Below are 13,600 nucleotides of genomic sequence, written 5' to 3'. Positions count from 1 at the left end.
GATTCACTTTTTCTCACGCCTGCTCTGCCCTTGGGGGCCCGGTGCGTCGAGAGCAAAGAACCATGCCTCCCAAAGCCGCGAGCAATCGCCAACCGGCGGCGCGCCGCCCTATCCAAGTAGACTCTGCGTCTCCAACTCCCGGTCCTTCAGGCACCACTCCCTCCGAGAGCTCTAGATCCTCCCTCCCCGCGCAAGCCACCCCCACCGCACGAGGAGGGCCAGTCCAACGTCTCCAGACCCTCAAAAAGCGTGCACCCTCGGGAAGTCTTGTACCTTTGAACCCAGATGGAACCGCCCCCAAGCCCACATTGAAATTCCAGCCGAAGGCCGTTGCGCGTCGCAGCAAAGAGGAACGAGAAGCCAGGGAGCGACTCGAGGCGGAGAGACAGAGAGAACGGATATCAGAAGCTGCTGCCGCAAGGCGCACGGCTACACGGGGCGACCGTGGGCGAGGCAGAGGTCGCGGGAGGGGAGGGGCGTTTGGTCGAATTACTGCGGACGTTGGTGGACCATTGGGTTCTGGCAGAGGAAGTAAATTCAAGGGCAAATACGGCCAATTCGGCGCAAAGCGCTCTGGCGTTTACGGGTCAGGCGGACACGGCGGAGGGGCAGATGTCTCGTCTGATGAAGGGAGCGACTATGGTCCGCGGTTTAGTATCGACCAGATCAACATTAGCAGCGATTCGGAGAGCGAAGCGATAGACGCCGGGAAAGACAAGGTGCCGGCGAAGAGCCCAGTGGGAGGTCGCGGGCTCCGACCTATTCGTGTGGAAAGACAAGAGCACGTGGAGCGCATAATGGATATCAATACCGATGCGAGCTCGAGTAAATCGGCGGAACTCCGGCGACAAGCCAAGCAGAAAACTGGCAACGACGACAGTTTGTTTGTTGAATCAGACGATGAAGAATTGGTCGAAGCCGAAGATGTTGAGATGGCTGATTCTGAGCAGGCTCCGCCTATCAAGGAAGAACCTACGGATGGCGATACGGGCGTCGCAGACGACATTCCCGCTGCGGGTGACGAGGCCGCTGCTCATGCTAGAGACACGGTCCCCGATAAACTGAAGAAAATTCGGAAAAAGGTCACCATAAAGGATGCACGAAGCATGCTACAAACAGAAGAAGAACGACAGGAGTATGATCGACACGAGGAAGATATAGAGCAACTTAAACAAGCGCTGGGGAACATTTCCACCGCCGACATAGCAACTGGTGCCGAGGCAGGTGATGAAAATAAAATAAACGCCGAAGCTATCAAAGATGAACGTCAAGGCCGGCTCTTCCTCCTCCAATTCCCACCCATGACTCCCAACCTCATGACCCCATCTGCCAGGCAAGATCAGTCCGACGAAACGACAACTCTCGATGGCGCGTCCACAGCACAGGCGCCTGAAACAATCACGATTAAGAAAGAAAACGGCACCACCGCCCATATTCCCCTAGGCGGATCCGCAAGTCTTACTGTCCCCAGCAAATCAGCCTCTTCTATTCCCTTTATCTCGGCGACGAACAGCCAATTTCCACCCGGCCGCGTTGGCAAGTTGAAAGTCTACAGGTCCGGTCGTGCGACGATAGATTGGGGCGGAATCAGTTTCGAGCTGAACAAGGGCACCGACGTTGACTTTCTCCAAGACGCCGTGGTGGCGTCGGACTCGAAACCGGGAGAAAACCACGGCGCCGATAGGAAAATCTGGGCGATGTCGCAGGTAACTGGAAAATTTGTGGTAACACCGGATTGGGATAAATTGCTCAGCGAGTGATGGTGAAGCTGGGGGAATTTTTCCTTGTTTTCTTGTTCATTTCCGTCAGCATTTATGAGCGCATAGACATTTGGAGGCATTCTCTTATTTGGCCAACGGAGTTATTATTATTACGCTATTTGGGTGGAGAAATAGGAAAAGTCTGTATCTAACTAGAAGTCTTGAATCTAGCATCGGTCTCTTCCGAGTTGAATAGGATATCTTTTTACCGTATTTGGATCCTCCTCCTGAACCCGCTCCCCCAAAACAGACACTCGCAATATTCATCGCCTATACGCAATTGTGCTTGAAAATGATAAGGCCCGGCAAATTTGAGTATGCGGCACATGATCAAGAGTTAAATCCCTACAGCATCTACACGCCATGGATATTGCCCATGGGGATTTGTATCCCAGGGACATCATGGTGGCAAACGATGATCGCGCGCTCCTTATTGATTTTAGCTCTGCCATCTCATAGCCTTATCATACAAATTTTCTGGTTCGCAAACGTGAAATCTTCCAGAGGTTCATAGATGATGAGAAGGCGGTCCTTTGAATTATTCTTCTTCCGATTTCAGAATATAAGCCATTTCCATCCCGCGTATTAAGTACCTCAGTCTTACGCTCAATGTATAGCAGTTAAAACATCACAAAGACATGGTCTTAACCCAGACTCGGCGTGAAGAAGAAGCATATGGCTATCCAATCATGGAGCGGGCGAACAATAATTATAGCTTCGACAAATGAGAACCCCATAACATGAACTTAATATTCAATCCGTGGGACCGTCTTTCTCAACTCCAGGAAAATATCATGGATACTCTTGAGACCGAGGCCCTCAAGGAATGAGAATAGCTGTTGGATGATAGACAGCTAAGTACGGAATTGTCTTAAGAGACATCATCTGGACAAGGACAGGGCACACCCATGGTACTCCTATGGTATGTATGTGCCAATAACAATTTTCTGATGTTCACAAATATTAGTATCTAACTGCCTTCTAGCCATGTGCCCCCATCCGTGATTAAAATGATCCGTCCGCATCTTCACACAGGAGACCGATTTTTTCACAATCAGCTGGGCAGCTTACGCACATACCTCAACCAGATGCCACTCGAGCTGGGTCAGTGGATTGATTGTAACTGGTTGGACAGGTTCTAATGATGTATCCGAGCAAAACTGTGGGCTGGGCCACCCAGTTCAGTGATGTATTCATTCTATTCCTAACTAGCCTTGTAACTCAATTGGACCTGCGATAACATTGAGACACCCGAGGTGGCCATCCTGCAGGTAGTCATGCGCTAAATCTAATGGTGTTCTTGGAGATCATTGCTGTCGGCAAATCAGATAAGAGCGTACAGGATTCTCCGTAATATGCACATATCATAGTCATGGTGGTGGGTGATATCCGGCCTGGACTGAGCAGAACGAGCCGAAAATGTATCCATGACTTAACTACATAACGCATGTGATGTAAGTATTTTTTTGGATATATTGAGGAATATCTACGGCACTTCTTTTTTAGTTACCAGCAGAAGGCCAATAGAAGAGTAGAGATGACACGAAAGTACAATACGTTGGGCAAATGCCTCAGTAATTAGGGGGGTGATAGATGTATCTAGGAAGGATCCGATAGGGGAACCGGATTTACTATCCACTAGATAGCTGCTGAAAGGTGATAATGCGGGGATTAAACAGGTTCTCAGACATAACAAGAGCAGCCTGGGTCTGGATGGCCGATATCTGTTGGGCCCCTCCTTTTGTAGGCTCGTCAGTCCGTTTCCCAATATGCAAGTAACTCTCTGGATTTCTTTGCGAATTGGAATTGGCATGGCTTAAATATGAAATCATGTTCGAAATATTTGGGATCGAGTGTCGATATCAACAATGGATCCCTTTTTCGTTGTAAGTGAATGGTGGGTGATATATTAGTCGATCACCGGACCGTCATGAAAAGCTAGCAACGCCATGTAGGCATATTGGAGGGCAAAGCGGACGTTGAGCGATCATTATCAACTCAGCCAAGCATTGCGACCATGGAACCGCTGTAATCATCAACCTTAAAACCAGTCAAAGTATGGCTCCCCTCGTCATTTCAGCTAGCCAAAATTGCAAATCAAGATCGAAAGATTTTCCGCATCTTAGATCAGGGTGCCTTTGAGCTGGTGTCCGAGTGAACCCGGGCTTAGAGTGTCTGGAGTGTTAGCTAAAGCAGGAGCTACATAAGAACTCAGAAATTCGCATTAGAAGGTCTCAACCCCCCAGCTTGCAGACATCATTATCGTTGAGTGAATTATTTTATTCCCCGACTTGACTGGCGGAGTAACCGGCAGCTAATGTGCTGTCCGCGTTGCCAAAAAACGATACCCAAACCTTCCCAACCTGGCGGATGGCATCTCGAAGATTAGCGTGTCACTTACGAGCGGACAAGCAATCTGCTTGATAGAACTAAGGATATTCCCAAAGAAGAACATAGGATCATTCGGAATTCAGGGACCTTCTTGATAACGATGCGAGCCTCCGAGCCTCCGAGCCTCGCTACTAGAGGAATGTTTGACGAAATACCCCATCAGTTAAGGCCAAATACGGACAAAGAATCACGTATCAAGTACAATGTCGGGAATTGTGCCTTGTTGCTCCGCAGATTGCCAGAGGGCAAGCGGCCTGTTGCGCGATCGCATTCTGACCCAGCTAAAGACACGATCATTATCAATGCTTGCGAGTCTAGTTCCTAAGCAACATAGCTGAACGTTCGCGATCATCGATTTGATGAATCCTCAGCAAAAAGCCTCCCAATTCGAGCACGGCACAATCTTTCAGGCATTTCTCAACACGGGAGGCTATCATCGCTGGCACGGTCCGGTGGATGTGGTAATAAAACAAGGCCGTCATAGTTCGGGAGCATACTGTTCGGGAATTCGCCCTCACGCTGCCTCGGACCCTTCAGTGCCAGGGAACACCCAGCATCTCGTCGCTTCGATGGCGATACGGGCATTGATTTTCATCAAGGCCAAGATTATTGTCGTCGGAGTGGATGTTATCCAGTTGTCAAATCACGGTAGTCGAGGGGTAAGAGGTCGCAAAGGGACAAGATATCGGGATGTTCCACCAGGGAGGCATAGCTCATTGCTTGCTCCTCTAGCTTGGCGTGGGTAAGCTGGGAGGGACGACCATTAGGGGAGCCGGTTAAGGTGAACAGCGCGTTTGCTTCTGTGGAGGAGTGGGAGTTCGACTACAGCCAGCATTTCGGGGGCGCGTGTTTTTCGGCCGTATATTTGACTAGTAGTTGAAATATGAGCTATCTTAATTTCTCAGTCGAGTAATTAGCGAGCAGAATAATTGCCGCCTTGGGGTTCCATGGCTTACCTGTATTCTGTCGTGCATTGAAGCAGAACAAGCGCGACGGCGGGTTTGGTGGTGTTTGCGTTGTTTGCTTCTGCACTTCATCGACCCGCCTGCAAACAAGACAAACATGGCTTCAATCTGCTTTATTCGGACATGCAAATCGAGCCCTTGTCACTGGAGAATCACAAGTCGTGTTCGCCTTATCAAAATTTCCTTAGGTTTCCCTCCTGATCAAGCCTTCTTTTCGCCCTCGATTTCTTCCCAAAGACGAAACTCTCGACAGTACAGACAGCCTCCCCCATTCCAAACCGACTTTGGGGGGGTGGCTATTTCCCAGCTCAGGCCGTGCAGCAAGCACCTCAGCAATACAGTCAGGTACCTGTTTGCACGGAGGTATTGTGGAACAAATTATAAGCAGCACACTGATATCCTGCAGAAGCCAGGCCGGAAGCATGACTACGACCTGTCACTGCCGTGGAGTGATCACTACGATCTTGTCTGCTCATTCACATTAACACGTCCTGAGTTTTAGGGAGCTGCCAATAGTGGCATAGGGCCTATAGCTTTTGATGGCAGTCCGTGCTCTGCAATCATTTCTACAGAGTGCAAGGTCTCATAAGAACGCAAATTATTATTTTATACTGGTCTCAATCACCATGTGTTCAAGGAATCTTCAAAGGATTGTGTTTTGCTTATTCTCTAGAAAAAAGACTCCTAAACTTCCAATAATGACGGCACCAAATTTCTAGTTACTTTGTTCTAGGACATTTCGCCACTTCAACATTCATCATTTCCCCACCAGGTGCTCTCCCACCTCAGCTTCCTAAGCGTCAACAAGGCAGCAAAAAGCCAGGAGCCATGGGGCTGTTTGACTGACGAGCAAACATCTCCGCTGATGCAAATTAAGGTTAAAGCTTGCATGCCAAGCTTTGCGGCTCCAATTTCAATTGGCGCAGAAAATCAGCCAATTGAACTGACCGACAGAGTGGAGACTCCAACCAATTGCAGCGCACAGGGGTGACGACGTAATGGTCCAGGGATCTTCGTGTGATGGACAAGCAGGACGAAAACAAAACATCAACACAAGCTTCGCTTCTTTAACAATTGAACCCGTTCCCATCATCGTTGATACTTTTCCTCTTGCTAGTTCCTGTTATATCCAACCTCTCACTCGGAAAGGGGCTGCAACTGCCAAGTTGATCGAGCAGCGACAGCCCTTAAATCTTCTCATCCGGCCTTCGGTGCACACCCGTCTCATAATGCGGCTTCCACAATCCCTCGTTTTCCTTGCCATTGGGAGCTCTATCCCCCTTACAAGCGCATCCCCGCATGCATACGAACTGGCCCCGGCCGACCGACAGCCAGCACTTCTGTCCTTTGCCCCAAACCAACTCCCGACCCCTGGTTCCTCCCTCTCGCTCTCCCGACCTTCCGCAACCAATTCACCCGTCCTAGACGAGCGAGAAATCGTCAATGCACCTCCCGTCGCCCAGCCTACAAAACACTCACAAATGTCCCCTGTGATGACGGTCAACATCGGTGGGAAACCGGTCCTGTACACACAAAAGTTCTCCGATGTGCCAGACCAGTGGCCGCAGCCGAAGCAAGGGACGATTGGACTAGGATCCTTGAAGGGGAAGATTGGTCAGACGAAAACAATTGGGAAGCGATCTCCGGTGGAAACTACGACGCTAAACGCAAAACAATTCAGATGTAGGACGCCGGAGTGTGCGAAGGCACTATCCGAAGACGCAGTCATCCTCGGCTGATGGATTACTCTTTCTTCTCTATGAACGTGGGAAGCTTTCAGGTGGATTTTCTCTATGGATGGATGGTCGTGGCGTTGAGAAGTACAGACGGATATTTTGAGTCCCGTGGTAAAACGATGCGTGAATACGCACCATGGGATATAACAGATGAATGAACTTTTCTTGGGAGTACACATTTAAGACCTTCAGATGGGTAGAGTAACATTGTACTCCTCGACCTGAGTCATATGCAGCTTAATTCTTTGTAATTTAATGGTACTTGTCTTTATCACTTTCTTGCACTTGACATGGATGGCCCCGTCTGGGTCTATTATATATGTGAGTACAGGTTCCCGATGCCAACGCCATTTAATATCAATTCACAATAAAGGAGATACTTACACGTGTACATGCAGGTTCTTATTTTGAAAATAGTGGTTCCACAAACTTTCCCTCAATCCGACACCATTAAGACCCCACAAAACGCAGAAAAGCTCTTCATGGTTCCTATAAGCCGGTGTTTCAGATGGACAGCCTATATCTGGAGCATAGCACGAACATTTTCATTTCCATGATTCAATGGAAACGTTGAGAGATGATCAGAATATAACCCCGCCTCCCGCCACTCCCCAAGTTATGCTTCCATCCATTTCACCAACACCCTTCCTAAGATGCAAGCCATTATAACTCCAAACGCAACTCTTAGTTTCCGATGTGGCAATAAATACCCTCCTCCAATCGTAGCTCTCAAGACCCCATAAATGCCTGGAAGTGGTCTCAAATACTTTACCCTATCAAACGCTGCCGTGCTCGCGGCCGGATCAGTTTTAACCTTGTCATATACACTAGGCAATAGTGACGAGTGGTACTTTTTCCGCAGCGCATCATACGTCTCACGGTCATATATGGTCCAAAATTCGTTCTCCGTGTAAAAAGTCTGGGCATAGAGCCATTTTGCGCCACCAAGGGAGTAGACCATATGTTCCAGGGCGCGGTTCGCTTCGATAAAGGCACGGTGAGAAGAAGGCCCGGGAGTCCATAGGCCGACATTAAGGAGCATTGTATCTTCTTCTTCTCCTACTCCGTGGACGACCCGTTGAGACTCAGGCGACTTTGACGCCGGTAATATCTGGGGATGAAAAGATGCATAGCCTTGTGGATGCGGCTTAATGGGACATAACCACAGCGGATATCGGTCAAATTTCTCGTTCAAGTAATGGATAAAGTCGCCTGCTGCAGGCCACGGCAGCGCCAGATCTTGAATGATAAAGCTGCTGGAAAGCCTGCTCTTATGCAATGCATGGTACATCACGCGTGTATGCATGAAATAATCCAACAGCCAGCGCGTAAACCTGTTAAACGGGAAATAGAAATATTCGTATGCGAATTGGGCAACCCAAAAGCCCCCACGATCGTACCGGAAGAGATAGTCCACCAGCGGAATATACTCGATTATTCGTTCCCTGTGTGATTCTCGGCAAAGTTGTTCGGCATGAATATAAAACCACTCATCAGCTGGACGGCTGAAGGTCCGAACGCTGCTTTTCCTCTCTACATCAACAGCGCTTGCCATATGACCTGTAACAATCACGCCTCGATCCTTCGCAAAGAGGATACCATCCACATAGTCAACATTTTCATCCCGCATCTTCTCCCGCAACACGCTAATCGCCTCTTCGACACTCTGCACAGGGAAATATCCCACCTTAACCCACTTGCTGGTCTCAATCAAGTTGATTTCCAACAGCGTCGTAACCCCTATTGTGCCAAAGCTCCCCGAGACGCCCCAGAACAAGTCATCGTTCTCTCCGGAATCCGGTCGAGCAGTAACCACATCCCCATTGCCCAACACCACCTCGATCCACGTAACGGTTCGATCAAAGAACCCGTACCGAAACGAGCTGCTTTCTCCTCCGGTCCCCGCAAAGGCCCCGCCAACGGTGATGCCGGGAAACTCCATCACCACAGGTGGAACAAGGCCATGCGGCAGCGTAGCTGCAACGAGCTTATCCATGGGAACGTTCGGCTCCACGAGTACGGTTTTTTTCTCGGCGTCGACTTTCAAAATACGTGTGAAAGAGCTGATGTCCACGATCCTGTCAGGTTGGAATGACTGAGGACGGGTGCTGTTCGTAGAGCCATGATAGATCCGAAAAGGCAGGCCGCGAGAGTACAGTCCACGAATGGTCGAGGATACGACGTCCACGGCGGCCTTATGCTGCTCCATTATTTTTGATGATCCAGGATGAAAACAGATATATCCGTCTATGGATGGAATGTTACGTCCGTTGGACTCCCTTCCCTTGAAAAACGGAGCCCTAGCGGCGAATATGGGACCTCACGTTGTCCCAAGGGTTAGTAGTCAACACCGTTAAGCATCCAATATAATCACCTGCGAGTCGCGTGAGTTACGTTGATGGCGCATTGGAGAACCGTGGTCGTGGTCGTCGACAACAAAGTAGAACCTTAGTCAGAAAGCGTTTATAGAGCAGTCAGCGCCACTTAGCCACATCTGGCAGTTGATTAACATGACGGGCAGCGATGCAGCTGGTGAAAGCGCCGCTCCTGGCACTCGCGCAATGTGTAAGTCTTACCTACAGGGAAAGCGAATGGAAGCCCGGGATTCAGGTGTAGATTTCTCACGAATTCAGTGTATATACAATTACATCAAGTGCACCCATTCCCATTAACGGATTCGCAAAGCGTCATCCGATTTATTATATAGTATCCCAAGATTTATTCCTGCTTCTTAAAGCAAGGAAGCCACTTGTGCAATGCAGCTCTCCACAACTGTCTGGACTTTTCTCCCGCCTCGAAGTAGGATCTAAAATCATAGCAGTGCTGCGCGTTTGGAACTATGTAGCCAAAGATCTCCCGCGGCGATGTTGGCTTATTGCACTCCGGAATTTCAGTGATGATGTCGACCTTCGGGGCAAACCACTCTTGCGAAAGCGGGGAGAGAGATCTCCACGGGTCATATTGTCCTCCACTCCAGTAAGTATTGGATGGACGCATATGCCAGCCGCCGGTGGCCTTGTTCGTCTGGCGGGCCTTAGGGCGGCGTGGAAGGTAGCCGCTCTTGAGGCCATCGGGGAATTGGCGATAGCAAAGAGACGTCTGGATATAGCGATCCGTTTGGAAATCGGAAAGGATCTCGTGGGGTGGCCAGTTTTGATACTGGAAGTATCCCCATTCGCTGCAGTACTGCCATGTCCAAGCGATACCTGACGGATCTGCCACTCTCTTTCCAAGGTTGCACATGGTTGGCTCGTCTGGGTTTTCGCCCTTGCAGTTCGTCTCAAAGGCGGCGTTGACACGGGGAACAAGACCCGGCCATGCTGCAAACCGCTCTACCACTGCCTTGGCGCCTTTAGTTGGCGCCCAACCCTCAGCAGGAGCTGTCTTATTAGTTTTTGGGTCCGTTTCGAGCCAGTTGCAGAATTGTCCGACTCCGCCGTCTGGTCCTTGACTCTGCCATGTGGCCCAAGTCCAGATCAAAGCCTGTGTGAAGTCGCCATTGGTATTGTTCTGTGCTGTATCTCCAAGGAAAAGCTTCTTTATCTCGGCAGCACTCTCGCCCCGACGAAGCTTTGAGTCCATGTACTTGTAGGCAGCGCGGACATCCTTAGTGCAATTTCCATAACCGTATGCCACCAAACCCCTGTAGACCTGCTCGTAGTAAACACTCATATCAACCTGAGCTTGTACAGGGGCACAGGCAGCGAAGGAAGCAAAGATAGTTTCTGGATATTGGTCTCTTGTGAAGGCAGCTCGCATTCCAGGATACGAGCCGCCGATCATGACCCATGGTGTCGACTTTGGTGTCAGGTCATCGTCTGGAAAGTTCTCACGTTTGAAATTTTTGGCAAAGTATGGGATATCAGCCAATGCTTGCTCGTTGTTTAAGTATTGAAAGTGTTCGGCGGGAGTGTCGAGATTGACCGGGAAGGGATTGGATTCGCCATAATATCTTGATCAAGGTTAGCTTTTCGGATATGTTCCTAGTTGGAACAAGCCACGTAGGTACGTACCGGTGCTCCCAGACGATACCCATACCGTGGAACTCTTCTAGTAATTGAACGAAAAACGAGGTTTCATTCACAAGATAAAAGTCCGCGTAGCGTTGAGCATTGGCCTCGCCGCCATCAAACAAGAAGACCGGGCCTCCGGATTTGTACTTGGAATCGTTAACCCAGAAGCGATTCTTGTACTTGGCATCGGGGTTCTCATGGTCGATAGGAATCTATAGACGTGCCAGTTAGACTACGTCCTCCGCAATAAAAACCAAATTCCTATCGAGCTCTAAACACACCTCTGTGAATTCCGCTTCTGGTGCGCCGCTCTTTTCGGCGTGATGTTTCATAGCGGCTTTGAAACCGGCACGGTCGGCGAAGACGGTTTCAGGGTCGATGCCCATCACCCCGGCCATCTCTAGATCTTGTTGTAGGGTAGACCATCCCATTCCAAAGGACGCTCCTAGACCTAAGAGCGTGGCGAAGGCAGTGCCTCCGAGAAGTTGATGAGAAAACCTCATCTTGTCAAGTGGGCTGGTGTATGACGGGCAATTCTGCGTTCAATTCCCCACAACGACCAACTCCCCTTGGGAGTGTTGCAAGAACTTATATCCTGTTCTTCTCGGAGAAATAAGCGTAGGCTCATGTCGGCATGGGTTCCAGCCATATACTCCATATTCATCTCCCCCCTGTCATCAGCCCCAGCCCAAATTGCTCCGCAACCGCAGGCCCGATAAGAAAACTGTCATGCCACAAACCTTAATTTAGTATGGCTGAGGAGTCGTACGTGCTGTACGCTGCAGAGCCCACAGTCTCAGCCCACGAAGGTGAATAAACTGGGTCTCCTGCCATGTCGAGAGAGCAGGCACTCACTCGGGGATTCATCCCCGAAGCCCTTAAACCAAGATGGGCTTCAGATGGGGAGAAGGCTCTGATGTGGAGCTGTTGCAGCCCTATATCCTAATATCTTTGTGATTGGCTTTAATCATACAAAACCCAAGGTTCTGAGCTCCTCCGTTGGAGTTAGTTATGTTCTCGAAGCATGAAATTTAGAATTGTGGCATGCGAGTAGTCCTGGTTCGGACCTGGGCAGCCGTCTTCGAAGTGCACGACATGCCGCCCAAAAGTTGCAGAACCGAGGAATCCATGCCGATCCCTGAGAGAGGTCCATATGTCCTCCGTAAGTTACATCAACATCCATACAAATGCGCTCTATGTGGGGTGAGCAATGGGTTGCTGGCTTCCCATTCTCATTTCATTTCTGGCCGCGTCGGTGTATGTTGGGAGTTTCTGATTGGCCTTCCAAGGCTACCCGGCATTATGCTCGGGTTTCCGTCCCTCACCAGATGCTGGGGATGTTGGTTTGGCAATCTTCTAGAAATCCCAGACCGCGTCTTCCTCCCAGCAAGAAAGGGAGGGGTTAAAAAGACTGTAGCCAACCACTCGTTCCGTCCCTTGCACCGGGGCAGAGAGACACTGGGCATTAATCCCGGTAGGTAGATCCTGACACCATCTTAACTTTGCTTCGTTCCAACACTCTCTTGCCGGTAAGGGGAACTGATTGAGCTTATGATTTTGTTTTTGGGAAGCAAGCAATGAGACGGTGGAGAGAGAACGATCGAGGGTGATCTCCGCACTGACCAACGTGGCAAACTTCTGGGATCCGGCTCCAACCCGCGGCTGTAACCCTGGAGGCTGGACTCACTGACCAAGATATCGTCGGACGACAATTCCTGGGCGGTGGGGTGAATGCCCGGGATGGGCAGTGTAACGTCCACAAGGTTGACATGTTTTCCAAATAAAATAAAAGAAAAATAAAGAAAGGGGAAATCTCCAGGACTCAAGAAGAATCAGACACGGAGGTCAATCAACAGGATGGACTTCTTGGGCTCTCGACGGATCCCGCCTTGTCGTCGTTCGTCGTAGTAGTAGTACATGTCGCCTCTCGTCAGCTGTTCGCGGGCCGAAAACGTGTTTGTCGTCGAAAGGCGGTTCATTGTGGCGCTAAACTGACTTTGGCCTAGGCGCGTCGATCTCGTATCCCGCCAGACAAAACATCCTCAGACGACCGCAACATCAACGCGACCGCTGACAGGCATCTCCCGGCAACGCAGAGCGCACCAGGAAGGTGCTTTTAAACGAGGATCTCGCTCCGGTCAAAGATGATCTGTGAATCACATCAATCCTTTCATATCACGGCTGGCATCGGCCGTGGGAAATATGGAATGTGCTCCTGTCCGTGAATCCCGTTGTGCTGCCCTTTTCGATGCCCCAGATTTGCAAGAACACTTTCCCGTCTCCGTGGACTCCGGACGGATTGCGGAGAAGTGTATCTTTGCGTAACAATATTCCGTTTGTTCCGCCGCTGCCCCCGGAAAAGTCGTGGAATCTCTTTTTCGGAATTTCTCTCCTCCAAATGACACTGTCAAAAGGACTAAAGACGGAACCTATGTCTCATCATCCGTGTTGCGATTTTGGGGCGGTACAGAGTACCCGATGTCTGTTGAACACTCGGGGCAGTCAAAAATAAAGCAGGCGAGGTACTATTGGATCCTCGCCTAGGATATGATAGGCCGGGGTACGGTGCTGGTGGGTACTATGTACTCCGAACCACAGCGGACTCCATCCCATACTTTCACCCTTCAAACTGCTTAAGTTCAATCAATGGATGACGCTGTGCGCCTGTGGCAAGTTTGTGATGAGCTTGTCCCAATTCTGGAATATCAGGATTGTAGACAAATTTTGACGTATCG

The 13,600-nt window shown here is 49.9% G+C and overlaps 7 protein-coding genes across 7 annotated transcripts; 4 read left to right on the top strand and 3 right to left on the bottom strand.

The window, feature by feature from the left end:
* Positions 1-62: 62 nt before the first annotated feature.
* On the top strand, positions 63-1,760 carry CIMG_09526 (DNA-directed RNA polymerase III subunit RPC4; the record flags this gene model as incomplete). The annotated part of the gene is made up of 1 exon (XM_001239904.1): positions 63-1,760. One exon carries the CDS (start codon positions 63-65, stop codon positions 1,758-1,760), a length of 1,698 nt encoding a protein of 565 aa, XP_001239905.1.
* Positions 1,761-3,628: 1,868 nt separating this feature from the next.
* CIMG_13618 (uncharacterized protein) lies at positions 3,629-5,114 on the top strand (the record flags this gene model as incomplete). The annotated part of the gene is made up of 2 exons (XM_001239903.2): positions 3,629-3,646; positions 4,195-5,114. 2 exons carry the CDS (start codon positions 3,629-3,631, stop codon positions 4,474-4,476), a joined length of 300 nt encoding a protein of 99 aa, XP_001239904.1. The 3' UTR covers positions 4,477-5,114.
* Positions 3,868-5,114, top strand: CIMG_13617 (phosphatidylserine decarboxylase). The gene has a single exon (XM_004444856.1). The coding sequence runs from the start codon at positions 4,511-4,513 to the stop codon at positions 4,895-4,897; it is 387 nt and encodes a 128-aa protein (XP_004444913.1). The 5' UTR covers positions 3,868-4,510; the 3' UTR covers positions 4,898-5,114.
* A 1,042-nt stretch (positions 5,115-6,156) lies between these two features.
* Positions 6,157-7,185, top strand: CIMG_09523 (uncharacterized protein). Its single transcript, XM_001239901.2, has one exon. The coding sequence runs from the start codon at positions 6,346-6,348 to the stop codon at positions 6,853-6,855; it is 510 nt and encodes a 169-aa protein (XP_001239902.1). The 5' UTR covers positions 6,157-6,345; the 3' UTR covers positions 6,856-7,185.
* A 283-nt stretch (positions 7,186-7,468) lies between these two features.
* On the bottom strand, positions 7,469-9,061 carry CIMG_09522 (FAD binding domain-containing protein; the record flags this gene model as incomplete). The annotated part of the gene is made up of 1 exon (XM_001239900.2): positions 7,469-9,061. One exon carries the CDS (start codon positions 9,059-9,061, stop codon positions 7,469-7,471), a length of 1,593 nt encoding a protein of 530 aa, XP_001239901.2.
* Positions 9,062-9,444: 383 nt separating this feature from the next.
* On the bottom strand, positions 9,445-11,410 carry CIMG_09521 (serine peptidase, family S28). Its single transcript, XM_001239899.2, has 3 exons — positions 11,147-11,410; positions 10,866-11,077; positions 9,445-10,804 (listed from the first exon to the last, which is right to left on the bottom strand). The coding sequence occupies exons 1-3, from the start codon at positions 11,366-11,368 to the stop codon at positions 9,571-9,573; spliced, it is 1,668 nt and encodes a 555-aa protein (XP_001239900.1). The 5' UTR covers positions 11,369-11,410; the 3' UTR covers positions 9,445-9,570.
* Positions 11,411-11,799: 389 nt separating this feature from the next.
* Positions 11,800-12,763, bottom strand: CIMG_13616 (uncharacterized protein). The gene is made up of 2 exons (XM_004444855.1): positions 12,489-12,763; positions 11,800-12,350 (listed from the first exon to the last, which is right to left on the bottom strand). The coding sequence occupies exon 2, from the start codon at positions 12,329-12,331 to the stop codon at positions 12,098-12,100; it is 234 nt and encodes a 77-aa protein (XP_004444912.1). The 5' UTR covers positions 12,332-12,350; positions 12,489-12,763; the 3' UTR covers positions 11,800-12,097.
* Positions 12,764-13,600: the final 837 nt, after the last annotated feature.

The sequence above is a fragment of the Coccidioides immitis genome (assembly GCF_000149335.2).
Source record: "Coccidioides immitis RS genomic scaffold supercont3.5, whole genome shotgun sequence".
Taxonomy (NCBI): domain Eukaryota; kingdom Fungi; phylum Ascomycota; class Eurotiomycetes; order Onygenales; family Onygenaceae; genus Coccidioides; species Coccidioides immitis.
The sequence above is the reverse complement of the archived record's forward strand: the minus strand, read 5'-3'. Positions and strand labels throughout refer to the sequence as shown.